This window comes from Sphaeramia orbicularis, chromosome 5 (genome assembly GCF_902148855.1).
Source record: "Sphaeramia orbicularis chromosome 5, fSphaOr1.1, whole genome shotgun sequence".
NCBI lineage: Eukaryota > Metazoa > Chordata > Actinopteri > Kurtiformes > Apogonidae > Sphaeramia > Sphaeramia orbicularis.
The window spans coordinates 18,269,906-18,287,686 of NC_043961.1; the positions used below are offsets into that span (position 1 = coordinate 18,269,906).

Below are 17,781 nucleotides of genomic sequence, written 5' to 3' on the forward strand. Positions count from 1 at the left end.
GCGTTTGGTTCTTCTTCGTGTGTTTGGTTCTTCTTCATGCGTTTGGTTCCTCTTCATGCGTTGGGATCCTCTTCATGTGTTTGGTTCTTCTTTGTGTGTCTGGTTCTTCTTCATGCGTTTGGTTCTTCTTTGTGTGTTTGGTTCTTCTTCATGCGGTTGGTTCTTCCTCATGCATTTGGTTCTTCTTCGTGTGTTTGGTTCTTCTTCATATGTTTGGTTCTTCTTCATGCGTCTGGTTCTTCATGCATTTGGTTCTTCTTCATATGTTTAGTTCTTCTTCATGCGTTTGGTTCTTCTTCATTCGTTTGGTTCTTCTTCATATATCTGGTTCTTCTTGATGCGTCTGGTTCTTCATGCATTTGGTTCGTCATGTGTTTGGTTCTTCTTCATGCATTTGGTTCTTCGTGTGTTTGGTTCTTCTTCAAATATCTGGTTCTTCTTCATGCGTCTGGTTCTTCATGCATTTGGTTCTTCTTCATATGTTTGGTTCTTCTTCATACATCTGGTTCTTCATGTGTTTGGTTGTTCTTCATGTGTTTGCTTCTTCTTTGTATATTTAGTCCTGATCTACGTTGCCATCTGCTTGTCTATGGATCAGCGCTCAAAGCGGTCATCTGCTTGATCTGGAACCAACAGTTTAAACTAAATAGATGTTTATTCACTGAACTGAAGACTCCACTCACACAGGTTAGACTCTGGATGACCATAAGATCATAAAACCAGGACCTGGTTTAATAAGACCAGGACCTGGTTACACCTACTGGGATCATCTTTTGTCACATCTATTGTAATGAATCATCTAGAATCTTCATGTCTTTTTAGCGCTCCTCAAACACACAACTACAGCCACCCTTTTCAGCGTTTAGGAGCCCCTGGTGGACATTCATAGACCTGCAGATTCATCATCTGCTTCATTTTTCAGTGTCTGAGTTTCGGCATGTCTCCTTGATGTCATTTCCTGTTTGGTCTCATGTCTTGATACTGAAATGATCCTTTAACTCTTTCATCCTATAATCCATCTCCGTCTTCATCCTCATGTCTCAGGTCATAGCGGCGTCCTTCCCTGACAGGGTTAATCTCGCCATTCTCTCTCTCTCTCCACATTTGGTCTGATTTATCTCTACAGTAACCACTCACATGTCAGTCTTCTTTTTCATCCTCACCTCAACAGGATTTCTTGAAATTTGGGGCAGACGCATCGATTTATCTGTCGTGTTTTTTCTCCTTTTGGTTTGTTTTGGAGGGTTTTATTTTCAGCCTCTGTGTTCTTGCTCAGTTCTGTCGGTGCTTTGTGGTTTATGAAACCAGAGATGTTTTAGACCATTAGACCTGGCTGATGGTGCATTCACTGAACCTCTGAAAACCTCTGGACTCCAGCTGCTCAGTGGAGTTATGGCCGTTTGGGAGGATAACAAACCTCAGTGGAACCCGGGTCTGTTCAGGTCTGTTTGGGTCTGTCCAAGTCTATTCAGGTCTATTCAGGTTACAGGTTTGAGGTGTTTGTAATAAAACCCTCCCATGACATGAAAAACCAAAAAAATGAAACATCATCAGGTAAATCCCAGAACCTGAAGGTACATTACAGGGATTTGTCGACCACTCTAAAACTGCAGGAGCTGAAATGAGGAAAATAAACAATAGAAAGGAGTTGCTTTTCCATTGGATATATGCATAAAACTTTACCGATATTTGCTGAATGTCAAAAAAACAGAAGTGTGTAATGTTTTTTCCATTAAATCACAAATGCGATGATTTGTTTATTTATTATTGTGAGATGACACAAGATGTCATTCCATAAACATGGCGACGAACATAAATATTGTGTTAATTTAGAGATATATTCATTATTATTATTATATATTACCCCTCTATCCCATTCTAAATGAAAAAATGATTCAGTTTCCTGGTGTGTCCACACATACTGCGCCACGTTTCTTTTAAAACTCTTCTTTGCTTGTAGTAACATCCTTTTTTTTTTTTTTTTTTTTTATTCACGTGACTCTAGTTGAGGAAAAAGGTCTTTCCATTGCAGTTTTGTGGGATACCATTTGCGCTATGCTCGAAAAACCACCTCTTGCCAGCACAAAAACTTTTGATTGAAAAACAAGAGTTTTGGCGAAATTGTCCATTTTCCATTAGGTATATTTTTATGCACAAGTTATATTTGCGCAATTTGAGGGTCACTGGAAAAATGACTACTGATGATACAAACCTTTATTTAATGTGGACAGAACAGAAGGAGTGTCTTTATCATGAAATGATGAAACCAATTGGAGATTGGATTTTTAGGTGTAATTGTTCATTACTGGGTTCTTTTGTTCTTCTCTGTTTGCAGTTTTTCATCGTGTCCATCATGATCGGTGAGTCATCCATTAGATTTCAGTCGTTTCATCTGTTGATCTGTTTCAACTGTTTAGTCTTTGCAGATGATTCCCTCCTTTCTGTCAGTATTCATACTAAATAAACCTCTACTGTTCGTTTACTTCTTCCAGGTATGGTTGTCGACTCTAAAACTCTCGTGTCTGAGTTTTCTTGCATTGATGATCCATCACATCCCCATCCAGTTGTGATGGATCTTTCATTAACAGTAGATCTGATGTTCTAGTAAAAATCCCCCATGTGTAGCTTCTCCTCCTGGACCAAATCAACAGATTAAATATAAAGATACAAGAACCGTCATGTACGTGGTGTCTTAAGCCCGGTTACCCTTGTATCCACCTGTGTCACCATGGTAATGCCACAAGACACAACGCTACAGAACATGAAAGTAGTAAAAAACGACAATAAGGAGCATAAATACAGGCATAAATCTGTGGGGTTTAAAATATTTCTAAATCATTTGGGTCCAGATTGTGACATTACGAGACCCAGAAAAGGCTGTATGAACCTCATTATCAGATAGTAGCATCTTAAGCTGCAGGTCCTCTGTTGCCATGGTAACGCTACAAAACACCTGTACTTATACCTAAAAGCTAAAAGCTCAACAGGACGCAACTCAAACAACAAAACCTTAACTGGTCGAATATATGAACCAGGCAGAAATAACAGAATAAAACAGACCAATGAAACAAACTGCAGTGCTAAGCTAACAGCGCTAAGCTGTCACTAGCAGATCCAACAGTACAAGGATTATTTCTACTGACAAAATTCACTGAGCGAGACAAAGAAAAACAAAAACATAAGCAGTATTTTATTCTTTTTTTTTTTTGTCATTTTTGTTAATTTTCTCTTTTTTTTTGTTTAAATTTTTATCATCTCCATGTTTTACTAATTTTAGCTAATTTTACTGATTATTTTGTTCATTTTTGTTCACAACTTTATTTTTAGCTTACCGGCCGACAGATATCAAGTTGGAATTAGAATTTTTTACAGATCTGATTGGAATATGACCAAATCATGGGCTATTTCTGTAATATAATAAATACACATAACTGGGTGATAATAAATGGCATCTGGATACATTTCCCAAACCTTTTAATTTGGCCAGTAAGCTACAGGGCCATTGGTCCTATTTTAATTTATGTATTTATTTATTTTTGTGGTTTTGTTCGGTTGTCTTCATTTTCTTGATTATTTTGTTTTCTCAGTGATTTTATTAATTTTCTTCTGCTTTATGTTTATTTTTGTTCAGTCTTGTGTTTATTTTCTATCTCATATTATTTTTTGTTCATTTTGGTTAATATGGTCAGCAATTTTATGTATATCTATATCTATATCTATATCTATATCTATCTATCTATAAACATATATATATATATATATATATATATATATACACACACACACACACCAATTTATTAATTTTATTGTTTATTTTAATCATTTGTTGTTCATTTTTTGTATATTTTCCTTATTTTTTCAATGATTTAGTTCAAATTCTTTATCATCTTCATCCAAACCAGTGGAAGAAACAGTCTGAGACCAGCGTATGTCAGGAATAATTGAATAAAACAGACCAATGGGACAAACTACAGGTAAAGTCTCTTCGTTTAAGATAACACAAGGAAAAGACGATACAATAAACAGACACCAAATGGTTATTAATAATAATAACAATAATCATATGGATTTACTCTGTTTTTACTGCGTTTTCATTTATATAGTCTGGTTTTACTCCTTGATAAAGGATGGATTTACATTAGTCTTGTTTTTTTCTGTCTCAACAGCAGAAGATGTTTGTGTAGTTGATAAAACCTGGTTCATGTGTTGATGATGATGATGATGATGATGATGATGATGATGATGATTCAAGACAGGAAACACAACCTACTCCAGGAACCAGAGACAGTGCTATCGGCGAGCTCCTCCCTGTCTGTTCCCATCATCCACCACATCATTATCAGTCTTTGTATCTACCCCCCTCCCCCCCAAACCCCCCCCACAGACACGGCTCCCCTCTTCCGCGCTGAAGCCCCGTTATGTTAATGTCAGTGTTTTCACAGAGTATCGACGTTACGAGTCAGATGGCGTTTGTTCCACACAAGTTTCATGTAAAATGTAACGAGGCGCGAAGGTACAAAGAGCCAAGTCAGAACCGCCGTGAAAAATTTAACCACCCACTGCTGCCGCCAGCCTGAGTGCTAGTGGAGTCGGAGTAAATTAGCCGAGCGAGCGTCTTCCCCGTGGGCGTGGGGGGGTGGGAGGAGCCTGGAGGGGTTGGCCTTGATTGAACCTGAATGGTCTTTGTGTTCGATGAATTATGGAGGCGGTGCAGTTTTATCAAAGTTTTATTTGTATACGCTGAAGCTCTCCGATTCACTCTGAAGCTGTTGAAGCAAAGCAGATGGGGCCCTTTGGGGGGGTGGGGGGTGATGGAGGGGTGGAAGGGGAGCAGACAGAACATGGCTGTGGGATCAATGTTTTGATGATGACAGGGCTGATCTTCAGGGCTGTGTGAGGAGACGACTGAACCAACCGAGGGCAGACGGCGCCAAACCCCCCCCCCAAAAAAAACCAAACAAAAACAAACACCACAAACACAGAGAAAAGCCTCTGATTCGTTAACATGAAGGGATGAGGGTGCGCTGTTTCCCATAAGCCCTCATTTATGGTATGAGTATACTGTATGAAAGGCTCTGAATGATGTAAAAGGCTTTTTGATGAGTACAATCACAGCTCCAGTCGCCTGCAGTCACAGTTCAATAAAACATTAGGATTTCACTGCAGCGGCGTACATCTGGGTTTATCTGCACCACCGCCGCCGCCGGGGTTAAAGGTCGACTAAGTGAATCTAATTCAATGAAGATTTTTAGTCAGATTCAGTGAACAGTGGGATGCTGAATTCAGATACAACTGTACTAGTAAATTAGTACTAGTATCAGTAGTACTAATGCATTAGTACTAGTATCAGTAGTACTAGTACACTAGTACTAGTATCAGTTGTACTAATGCATTAGTACTAGTATCAGTAGTACTAGTACACTAGTACTAGTATCAGTAGTACTAATGCATTAGTACTAGTATCAGTAGCACTAGTACACTAGTACTAGTATCAGTAGTACTAATGCATTTGTACTAGTATCAGTAATACTAGTACATTAGTACTAGTATATTAGTATTAGTATCTGTAGTACGATCATATTTATACCACAATAACAGTGATGAGATTAAATGTGCAGCTTCAGCCTTAAAATTCAAATACTTACGGAGGAGATTCCATTTATACTGATTCATTCATGTACGTTTTTGCTTTTGGGTTCAGCTGATTTAGTAACAGTTACTGATGAAATGATCAAAACATCTAAAAAGAAAAGTGAAATTAAATAATTAATCCATCTACACATCTTATCTTACTTTGTCTTATCTCACCTTATCCTATTTTACCTTACCTTTTGTTTTTACTTTATCTTATCTTAATTTATTTTACCTTATCTTATCTTATCTTATCTTATCTTATCTTATCTTCCTGGTCCTGGATTTTCTCTGTTCTCCACCGACTCCATCTTTAAATCTACTAAATAAAACACTGTACATCCAACTGTGGCTCCAGATTTTTCTTCTACATTTGTATCCAGGTCCTGCAGAGCCAATGGAGTACCTCAGGGTACGACCCTGGGCTCCTGGGGATTCACCTGGATGAGGATGAACCACATGGGTTCTGCTGGTTTCAACAGCAGCCTGAGGCCTTTTACTGCAGGTTGTCTCCATTCACTGTTTCAACTCATTTCCTGTCTATGTTCAGCAGTAATGTCGAATAATGCCACAAAAACCCTGAAAATAAACCTTAAAGGAGTAGATATGACACTACATGTAACTGGAGAAGAGAAACCTTTGAACCTGATTTGCACTAATGCAATAATAAAGCTCAGGTTTGGAATCTTCAGTGGTTTTTCTGCAGAGTCATTCATGGAATCAGACGAATGGAAAACCTGGTGCTTTATCTCCAGTTTGTGTGAACAGTCCTGTTCTTCTGTTTGTATTTGTGCACATTTTCACGACCTCATGAGGAGAAAAATCCATAAACCTGATGTGATTTCATGTATGAATTCTACAGAACGACAGGGCGGTGCTGACAGAGTTTCACAGTTGCATGAAAGGAGTCGTACAGTCATAAATATTAGACACACACGCAGAATATTTATGTGTTTTCAGGGGAAACTGAGACCATGACCTGGGAGAGTTTTCACAAACTGACTTTATATGAACTTCTTCTTACTGCTGTTTCCTCCTGTCAACACATTTACTAACAGTGTTAAAGTAAAGACCATAAACACTTAAATATGGAAATAGAAACAGACGAATGTTCCAATCAGTGCAAATATAAACTACAATATTATTCTATCATGTGTTATTGTAATGTAAATGTGTAAATAATATGTATTTATCAACAGAAAAAAGTCATTTAAATTGCAGATACTCTTCCATATTTCCTGTGTTTACTCTTTCTGGACCGTGATTTCTACATTTTTGCTGCTGTAAACACAGCAATTTCATATTCTATTCTTTTCATCCTCATCTCACATGTTGAACACATTGAGGACGTTAGAAAACTAAATGTCAAAATCCATCACAATCTGGACAGAAATATTAAAATATAATCATGAACAGCTTCAGATAATGTTGAATTAGTGAAACTGGATGAATCTCAGACCTCATTAGACTCAATCATATTCTACTGTTACTTTACTGGGATGAACATCAGCCATATTTATAATAAATCTCTTCATGTTTATCTGGTTTAATTCATCACTTGGACCGTTTTGGACACTTCAACAAACCTGATACTGATGGATATTTTCATTTTTATGCATAATGGTCAACTTCCACAATAAACACAAATTTTAAAATAAACAATTTTCATCATAATTTTTTTTTTTTTTTTTTTTTCAGAATGAACAGTTCCTTAATAATTTTCCTAATTGTCATTGTCTACACACTAGAACAGACATCAAGTCACATTTACCTCAAACTGTTTTTAGTACATTTGAATAAAATATGGAAGGTTTGACTTTGTGTTTCCCTCCAGATTGTTAAATATATTCCAGAAAATAGTGACATTTATAACATTTACATTGAATTTACCCCCATAGACATATAACTTTACAGCACTTGTCTCTAAATATTGAGAAACGCTGCAGCATTTGATAAATCATTTTTGATCTGATTCATTTTAACAGTTCACAGTCGATAAAAGTCATTGATTAAAGAACAAATGAATAAATGTAAGCAGAGGAAGTATTAGTTGTGTTTTTTGTGTGTATTTTGTATTTTTATATATATGTATTCTCTATGTGCCTTGTTGTTTGTTTGTAACTTGTTAATTTGGTTAATAGAAGAAAATCTCAATAAATACATATTTTTTCAAAAAAAAGGAGGAGAAGTCACAGAAGATCAACAACTTTAACTCTGAAGTTCAGACCCATGTGTTCCAGTTTTAACGTTTCATCAGAAAACAGTGAAATCGCCATTAACAGAATAAACCACGTAACCATGGAAACTGACCGTGATGGACCACGCCCTTCAGACCATGGATGATGGGGTCGACGGCGGGGTTGTCCTTCCCTCCGACCTGAACAACAAACACAAACACACACCAATAATCATTACAACAGTTTAAGTCCAATTACAGGAAAACATGGGTGATAAACGACATTAAAACACATTTTATAGATAAAATCAACATAAACCCTGATGCGGACATGTTACCGTTGCTAGAATTTGAATAAAAACTGTTCAGATTCAATGATTTATGCTCAGTTTTCAGTTGATCTTTACTTCAGTTGGAGGTTTTCATATGACTCTGTTCAGAAATAATGAAACCACATACAGTCGTCAGTTTGGATGTGAACTAAACCCATTAGAGTTCAAATCGACCCGGTTCTGGTTCCTGAACCTCATTTTGGACCAACTGCCACATTTACACTGAAAAAATAGAAATTTGGATCTGAAAGTGGATTTAATTACAAACACTGCACTATTTTAAAATCTGATGGGGTTTAGTTCCATTATTCCCCTCACATATACAGGGTGGGGAAGCAAAATTTACAATATTTTGAGGCAGGGATTGAAAGACAGTGTATGACCAATTAGTTTATCGAAAGTCATGAGAATTTAAATCTTCAAATCATATTTTATTGCATTTCTAACGGTCTTGTTGTCTACCTCAAGTTCAATTGCCATTTTTCTCATGGATTTGGTTGGATCCGTTAGGATTTTGGATTTGAGAGCTTTAATAAAAGCTTTGGTACGTTTTTTGTTGCTTCCTCCACTTCCAGACTTTCTCGTACTAGTTTTGCTCATAGTCATTCTCTTCTTTACATTATAAACAGTCTTTATGGACACTCCAACTATTTTTGAAATTTCCTTTGGTGTGACGAGTGCATTCAGCAAATCACACACTCTTTGACGTTTGCTTTCCTGATTACTCATATGGGCAAAAGTTTCTGAAAAGGTATGGATAATAGTGTTAGGTATGATTATGACATCAATATATGTTTGGTTTCAAAACAATTGACGTAGTGCCTGCTGAGAAAAAACAACTAAATGTTCATTGTAAATTTTGCTTCCCCACCCTGTAAAACATACAGTAACTGTTACTGTATTCCACTTAAAGCTGTTGTTGTAAACAGACTGATAGATTCTATTATGGTTCATGTTTCATATTCTATTCTTTTTTTTTATCTCTTTAAAAAAGTGTGTCATATTTAATAACAAGGTGAGAGAGAAACAGTATCTCCATTCTGTGTATCTGAGATTCATTTAGCAAATTAAAAATAATAAATGTTTGAATTTTGGTGAAAAAGCTGTAACTAAAACAAGCAGGTTCTTTCTGGTGAACTGTGACATCATCAGTGGGCGTGTCATATTCAAGGCTGTGAAGACGGATGGAGAAATGTTCTGTTAGTAACATCCTCAGAACCACGACCGAATCAGTACCACAGTGGATTGGACCGTTCAGGACTGAACTGGAACCACATCTGGGTCATTACCACGGTGGACAGGACTGCTCAGGACTGAACCAGAACCACATCTGGGTCAGTACCACTGTGAACTGGACCATCCAGAACATGCAGAATCACTGAGGTTAAAGGTGATGATTTAGAAAAGCAGATGATGACAAACAACAGAAAACAGTGTTGTTATAGAAACCTGATGACCCTGAACGCCTCCCTGACCCACATCCTGGACTTTCAGAACCTCTGGAGAACACACCAACACCATATAGAGCAGGGGTGTCCAATACAAATACTTCCATAATATCCACCAAATACTGACTCCAAATTTTCTTATTTTAATGTGAAATAAGTAAAATTACATTATGAAAATATTTGGATTTAAAAAAGTATCCTTTCACCGTAAAATGTGACTCACGTGAACAAATATGAACAAACTGAAATGTCTGAAGAAAAATATGTGTAATTTTACCAATATTCTGCCTGTTACTAAATATTCTATGCATTGCAGTTAACCTTCAGTATCCAGGTGAGCATATTATGCACACTTTACACTTCATGTTATTAAAGGTCATATTATTTTACACAATTTGTTTTAGGTCAGAATTCAAAAGTTGTTCATTTTAGTCTGATTTTTAAAATTGTGACCCATCCACTAAAATCATCACATTATAAAAACTGTTAAATTCCTACACTAACACCCTTCTACCAAATGAGTACAAAATGCACACTGACACATTTAGCATTTAATATTTGACCTAGTACAAAAAATAATAATGCATACTAACTAATGTTGGTGTTAATCATTGACATAGGACAGGACAAAAAACAAATGAATAAGTAATCCAATTTTTATGTAGAACATTGAAAAAACAAAGTTTGTTGTGTTTTTTTTTCATCAAAAAATAAGGTTTGTTTACATTATAAACATGCAAGCATTTAACAAGCATTTAAATGGTTAAAAATGTATACATTCGTTTATGACTGAAGTTGACAAAATACAAAAAAAAGTAAAAAAAAAAAAAAAAAAAAAAAAAAAAAGTTAAGAACAAACTGTATGAAAACCATTTTGACATTACTCCGGTCCTGTTTCTGTTTCCTTTTGGTCCTGCTTCTGTCCAGTTTCACTCTTGTTTCAGCTTCTTTTCGGTCTTGGTTTCAGTCCCATTTCCATCCTGTTTTGGCCTTGTTTCAGCTTCATTTTGGTCTTGGTTTCAGTCCTGTTTCAGCTTCATTTTGGTCTTGGTTTCGGTCCTGTTTCAGCTTCTTTTCGTTCTTAGTTTTGGTCCTGTTTCAGCTTCTTTTCGGTCTTGGTTTTGGTCCTGTTTCAGCTTCTTTTCGGTCTTGGTTTTGGTCCTGTTTCAGCTTCTTTTCGGTCTTGGTTTTGGTCCTGTTTCAGCTTCATTTTGGTCTTGGTTTCAGTCCTGTTTCAGCTTCTTTTCGGTCTTGGTTTCGGTCCTGTTTCAGCTTCTTTTCGGTCTTGGTTTTGGTCCCATGTCTGTCCTGTTTCAGACTTGCTTCAGCTTCATTTTGGTCCCATTTCAGTCGTAGATTCGGCTTCTTTTCAGTATTGTTTCAGTCCCGTCGGTCTTCCCTTCTCATCTCCCATTGTCCTCTTCTGATTCTTGTCTTTTCTTCGTCGTCCTCTTCTACTTCCTGATAAGCAGCAGGTGACGACAATTACAGCTGATTATTCCTCTTGAAGAAATTGTTCTGCTTGAAGTCGATCCATTTACAACATTTGAAAACATTGTGTGAAACATATTAAATTATTTCTTGGGCACTAACGGTGCAGATTGCTACTGACCTCTATTGAAATGCACGACACCTTGTGGAAACGTCTTTAGTGAAGCAGCGTGAGCATCGGGCGCTAAAACCCGCTGTTAAAATGGGCAGAAAATCACCGTCATTATGCGCTTTGTTAGATGGACATGACAAAGACAAAATTAAAATGCATGAAAGGTCAGTGTCATTGTTTCCTACATGAGTGGTTTTGTATCTACAGGGAAGTGGGTTTTTTTCACTTTCCATTGTTCCAGCAGCTTTTCAGGTTCCGTCTGAATTAATAATCGCTATATTATTTTCGGACATCTTTGGATTCACTTTGGAAAATGTCAGTTTTGCTCGCGGTCTCCTGGTGGAATCAGACTGAAGCCTCGCTGAGCGGCTGCAGCATCACCTTGGATAAGTATGTTTTTGTGTACTTTGTGTGACCTTTTAAAATATTCAGCAGCCGTTTCTTCCTGCATTGCGGAGCTCTGCATGCATCTGTTGACACAAGTGTCCATATGGTCTGCAGAGCCTGTACTCTATAATGAACCAGAGGATGATGGAGGCTGATGCATGTGCACACGCAGGACAGCATGTGGAATTACTGGGACTGTTGTTGTCAACCATGAGCTCGTAAATGGACTCTTGGCCTTTTTACACTGATGCACATGAAACAAAATCTGCATCAAAGATAGGATTCCAGACAGTTCTTTAGTTCAGCTACTGACGACACAAACTGTCCAGAAAACAAAGGTGATTTGTGGTTTTACTGTGGCTATTTTCAGTCTAAAAACATGAGCTAAGCTAACAGACCTAAGCTAACAGAGCTCAGCTAATAATGTAAAGATCCAAAATAAATGTATAAAAGAAATACTGGACATAAGTCATTTTATAAAAGACCAGTTAGTTTCATTACCCTGCCCCCCACCGAAGGGGAGGCAAGGGGTATTGTTTTTGGTTCGGTTTGTTTGTTTGTTTGTTTGTTAACACTCTAGCAGCAAAACTATTGGTTGAATTCACACCAAATTGGGTTTATAGATTGCCAGTGACCCAGAATAGATCTGATTAAATTTTGGGAAAAGTCAGTCAAAGTTCTAATTTTTCAGAATTTTTATAAAAATCTTTTTTCTTCTCCAATTTACTTATAATGGGCAAAATTTCAAATGTCTACAAATACATAAATTTTGTTTCAACTTACTTCAAACTTGGCAAATATATAAAGGCAACTGATCTGCTGACATCAGCTGGATCGATGCCAAAATAAGCTACAATATGTGTGAGGGGTGGAGTTTGTTGTGCCTGGCACTACTTGTTTATCTTCCGTGTTTCTTTTTAGGGGTTCAAGTGAATCCAGTCCTATAATTGATTAACGTGTAATACCACCAGCGGCCATGAGGTGCTGCTCCAAAAAGTTCTGTTTCCCATGGACTTAAACTGAACTTCTCTCTAAAAGTTATTTTTAGGTTTATTTATTTGTCTGATGTAAATTATGGATTCATTAGCAAGATTTGAAGGAGAATTAAAAACTTTATCAGGTTATATTTATTGAATAAAATATAGTTTTCTGATCAACAGCTGTTACATTAACAAAAGATAAAATGACCTAATTTGAGCAAGTTTATTGTGTCACAAACCGTCCAGAAAATGGAGGTGATTTGTGGTTTTACTGTAGCTGTTTGCTGTCTAAAATCAGAGCTAAGCTAATAGTGCTATAATGTAAACTATCAGCTGATGCAGTAACATTATCAAAATCATAAGACACAGTGTTATTTTATCCACTGTTGAAATAAGTGTCTGAGTTTAAAGCTGCCGGAGACTTTCGTCACCAATTTTTCATCAAATCTGTTAAAACCCCAGTCATAGCCTAAGTATCACGAATCCTTAAGTCTTTCTGTGATTACTCACCTGAATCTCATGGATCACGGTGAAAAATTTGCAAGTGCCATCCACCATAAACAAACCATGTGTTTACAAACAGAGCCGGTACGTAACACGGGCATCTTTGGAGTTTTGTTGCGACATGCATTGTGGGAAGCAGAAGCTTGCGCAGCCGCCTAGCAGAGGCAGCTACAACAAACAACGCGGAAACAGTTGAAATGCGGAAACGGCTGGAGGGAAACGGAGCTCCAGCCATTTCCACTTCGTGTTTGTTTCATCCATATAATATCATATGGTTGCGCTGCTGCTGCCAAGTGGCTGCGCGAGCTTCTGCTTCCCACATTGCACGTCGCAACAAAACTTCAAAGATGCCCGAGTTACCTACCGGCTCTATAAACACATGGTTCGTTTATGGTGGATGACACTTCCAAATTGTTCACTGTGAGGGAAGAGATTCAGGTGAATAACCACAGAAAGACTTACGGATTCTTGATACCTAGGCTGTGACTGAGGTTTTACAGATATGATGAAAAATTGGTGACGAAAGTCTCCCGCAGCTTTAAGTCTGAAGAAGGAAACTTGATGATACCATAATACAGATGTGTGGAGAATGTCCTAGTTTATTTTATCCACAGTGTAGTTTTGTTTTACCAACTTTTAGTCTGTTTTAACATCCTTTAGTTTAGTTTTACCATTTTATGCTAGTTTTAATCTGTTAACACCATCTTTTAGCTTGGTTTTAGTCTAGGTTTAACCATCCTTCATTTGGGTTTAGCATCGTTTCATTTGATTTTATTACCTTTCAGCTATTTTTTTCCACTTTTTTGTTTAGTTTTACTCTTTTATTCTCGTTTTACCAATGAGCTTTATAATTTATTTAGTGACTGATACTTTAAAGGTTCATATATTTTCTCCATTAGATCCTCATACATGAACCCACACTGCCCATCCGTCCGTGTTCATTTTGTCTGTATTTCTATATTTTCTTATAAATTCAGACCAATCGGAGAATATGTTGCAGTACCAACAGGAACCATGTGGACCAGTGTTGAGATTTGAAGCCAGTGATTTCCAAAATTGTGGAACTTTTCAAAGAGAGACTAACGACATATTTACGACAACGAACCCTTCGATATCAACATTGGTAAAACCTCCTCTGTCGTCAACATGGTTTTATTGATGTTATTCTTCTTCTTTGTGGTATTTGTCCAGTTTGTTACTTCAGAGTGGTGCACTCTTGTGGACTGATGGACAAACACTCATTCCAACTCAACAGACACATGAAAGAATAAATACAGTGATGTTTCCATTGATTTAAATACAAATATCTGTTTTCATACATATGTAGAGAATTAAAGAGCACCTTCCAGAATGTTCAAACTATGTGATCCAGTAGGTTTTCATCAGGATTTCAACCTGTGTTTCACTGTGAACAGACCACAGGACAAGGCCTGACTATGAAATGACTGTTCCAAAAAAGTCGACAGAATCTACACAATGAAACTGCCTCGAAAATGACAAATCCACATCAGACAAAGACTGAAAGAGAAAGTCAGAGCTGAAGAGGAAGTTATGGGTTAAAGAAAGTTTAATTGTGTCAATGTTAGATGAAGTTTCTTATCCACACTCACACAAACCCACACATTGTGTAATCATGTCAAACAGCAGAAGAAGTTATTAAATGGAACTGCAATAAAGAGCTTGTTTTTGGTGGAAGGCGAGACAGAAAGTGGGTGAAAAGAAAAAAAGTGAGTGTGTAAAGGCAGGAGATTAAGAGAAATAAAGGAGACACTGAGAGGAGATGACAGACAGAGGAAGGAGGACGGAGGGAATTAACGTTTCATTATTAATGTTTGTCTGTGAAAGCCCACAGGCTCATCCCCCGAGACCCCCCACCCCCTCCACCAGCACCACCGGATCACAGCGTCCTACTGCCTCCACCACAATGTCCTCAAACCCAGCAATGCTGTCCCATCAGCCCACCACGCACCACGCAGATCCACCATGGACCCCCCTGTCATCCAACATCACCCCCTCCCCTCACATCCACATCTGCTATTACCTCCTCCATTACATACTCTTCCTTCATCTAGATCCACCATTGGCCCCCCCATCCACATCAATGCCCCCCCCCCCCCAACAGAGTGGATTGTTTCAGAATGATCCAGCAGAAGGTCATGGGCTTTGGTAGTCTCATTTCTTAAGGCTAAAGACGTTCATTTTGTCTTCTGTTTATGTAAATATAGTTTTTTCTTTTGTTCAGACAAGGAGTAGTTTTTAGTTTTTAGATGTTACCTGCTTGACAGTTTCGACTGTGACTCCAGTCTTCCTCAGAGGGATTCCCTCCTCCAGAGACCACCCAAGGTGGAGGAGGCACGGTCGGCTCGACGGGCTCTGATTGGTCCGTCGAGCTGACCAGCTGATAAATGACACGTCACCAACAGGTCGGATGACGCTTCTGAGGAAGACTGGAGTCACAGTCGAAACTGTCAAGCAGGTAACATCTAAAAACTTAAAACTACTCCTTGTCTGAACAAAAGAAAAAACTATATAGTCTCATTTCTTCTCTTCCACTCAAACTGGTTAGAAAACCTTTACACTAGACAAACCCGACTAGAAACTATTTCAACTGGTTTTATGGACTTTTGTGAACGCCCTGTTTGATTGAATCATGTTGTAAATGTGTTCTATTCAGGTTTATCTTGGTACGACTTTGATCGTAACAAACTCTTTAAAACAGACCTAATCGTCTTTGTTTTTGTCTTGTATAAAACTGATTAAAATACTACATTAGCATAAAACGACGACACTGACGATGCTGCAGTTCATTCTTAGCGATGTTGTGTAAAACCTGGGTGACGGTCAGGATGACGGACAGCCAAGACAAAGCCCTTCATCAGCCAATCACAGCGAGGAACAAAACCTCCATCCATCTCAGCATCAGTAATGAGAGACCCCCTTAAAGACCCGAAAAACTGTTAAACACTGTCTGATGGTAAATTACATCTAATGAATTCAGTGTGTGGGTGTAACTGCAGTGGCTGATGGGTACTGGAGTTCAGTCAGCATGTCACGTCTAATTACAGTCATTGACAAGTTTGGATTTAGAGCAGAAGGTCTTCAAACTAAACCTGTCATTGGTTCGTCTCCTAAACCTTCACTCTGACATGTTAACCTTTAATGTGAAGAGGACCGCCCCCATCCCATCGCTGCTACCACCCCGAAGCACGCAACGAAGCTCAAGGTTGTGTGGATGAAAAACGTGGATCTAATGAGACGTTTTTACACTATTCAGGTCTTTGTTGGAACACATAAATGTGATGCACTTGAACTTTATTGGAGCTCCGGCGTCGAGTGGTTGGTATCAACTCCGGGATTCAAACACGGAGCAGGTTACATTAAACACTTCAACATGTTTGACTTTTCTTAATAATTCCATTTGCCTCGATGTCTGTAAAACAAGTGAGGAATGTCGACAGAATCCTGCTCTTTTTCTGCTGCAGGAATGATTCAGCTCAGTAACATTTCCTCACATTCACATTAAAACAACAACCTGAGCATTACAAACAGAAACATATGGACATCACATAGAAAAACAGCCTAATGTGATGTAAACACAGGGTCTGTAGGAAACAGACAGAGGTCAATATCATCATCAGCAGGTACTTTTTACAGATTTTTTTTTTTTTTTTGACACTTACTTTTTATCAGTTATTTATCATTTTGTCATACAAAAGATAACAACAAACAGCAATCGGCAATAGATAATAGTCACAATCTAACAGTAAAGCTAATTTAGGTTACAGTTATGAAATAGCAATCAAGTTACACAATTAAATTTTTTGAGCATCAGTTTATATAACAATTCACAGGACTATGAGACAAACCACACATTAATTGTTTTTAAGGAAACTAATCCATTTGCTCCATGTTATCATGTTAAGTTCAGCTTGCAGCCTCAGCATAAACGTAAATCTCTCCATTTTGTGAATTTCTTCAACAATTTTCAACCGTTCCTCCAGCACCGGTGGATCAAGTTGAAGCCATCTACGAGTGATTTTTTTTTTTTTGCTGCAGCACCAAAGATTTTTAGAAGGTATTTGTCATTTATTGTGAAATCATCAGGAAAATCTCCTAACAGAAGTGGTAAAGTAGGTTGCTGTAATTTAAAACCTAAAATCTGTTCTATTTTTATTCCAACATTTTTCCAAAAAGTTGTCATTTTCATACAGGACCAAAAAATGTGGGTGTGGTTTGCCTCTGTGTCCCCGCAGCCCCTCCAGCATGTAGAAGCATTTCGGCTAAAATTTGCTTAGAGGTCTTGTTTATGTCTTTGTGCATAAGAAATCAATATAAGTGAATCCCCAAAGGAACTTTGTGTTGGTAAATGCAAGTTATGCAAATTTATAGGATTTCAGTTCTGTTGCAACATGTTGATGGTCACATGAACTATGTTTTCAGGTCAAAAATGTCCAATTTCATCACAATTAATGCTATACTTTCATGTCACAAATGGCCTAGTTATATTTGAACTGAATTTACCTGAAAAACAAATATTCTATTCTTTCAGATTCCCCAATTTTTCTTACAAGATTATATACTACATGTCATGTTTTATTTTTACAGGTTGCAATATGGAGCATGGTGCTGATACATCCTGCTTATGTCACACTAATACATACATGAAGAATGTCACACGTCACTTTTTAAATCAAGAGTTTTCTAATAATAAGCATTTTTA

At 37.6% G+C, this 17,781-nt stretch overlaps 1 protein-coding gene across 1 annotated transcript in view; it reads right to left on the minus strand.

The window, feature by feature from the left end:
* LOC115419034 (receptor-type tyrosine-protein phosphatase gamma-like) overlaps positions 1 to 17,781 on the minus strand; it is a 662,327-nt gene that overhangs the window by 118,591 nt on the left and 525,955 nt on the right. The window contains exon 6 of the mRNA XM_030133641.1: positions 7,942 to 8,008. Coding sequence (XP_029989501.1) covers positions 7,942 to 8,008 — 67 coding nt within the window. The remainder of the gene's footprint in view (positions 1 to 7,941; positions 8,009 to 17,781) is intronic.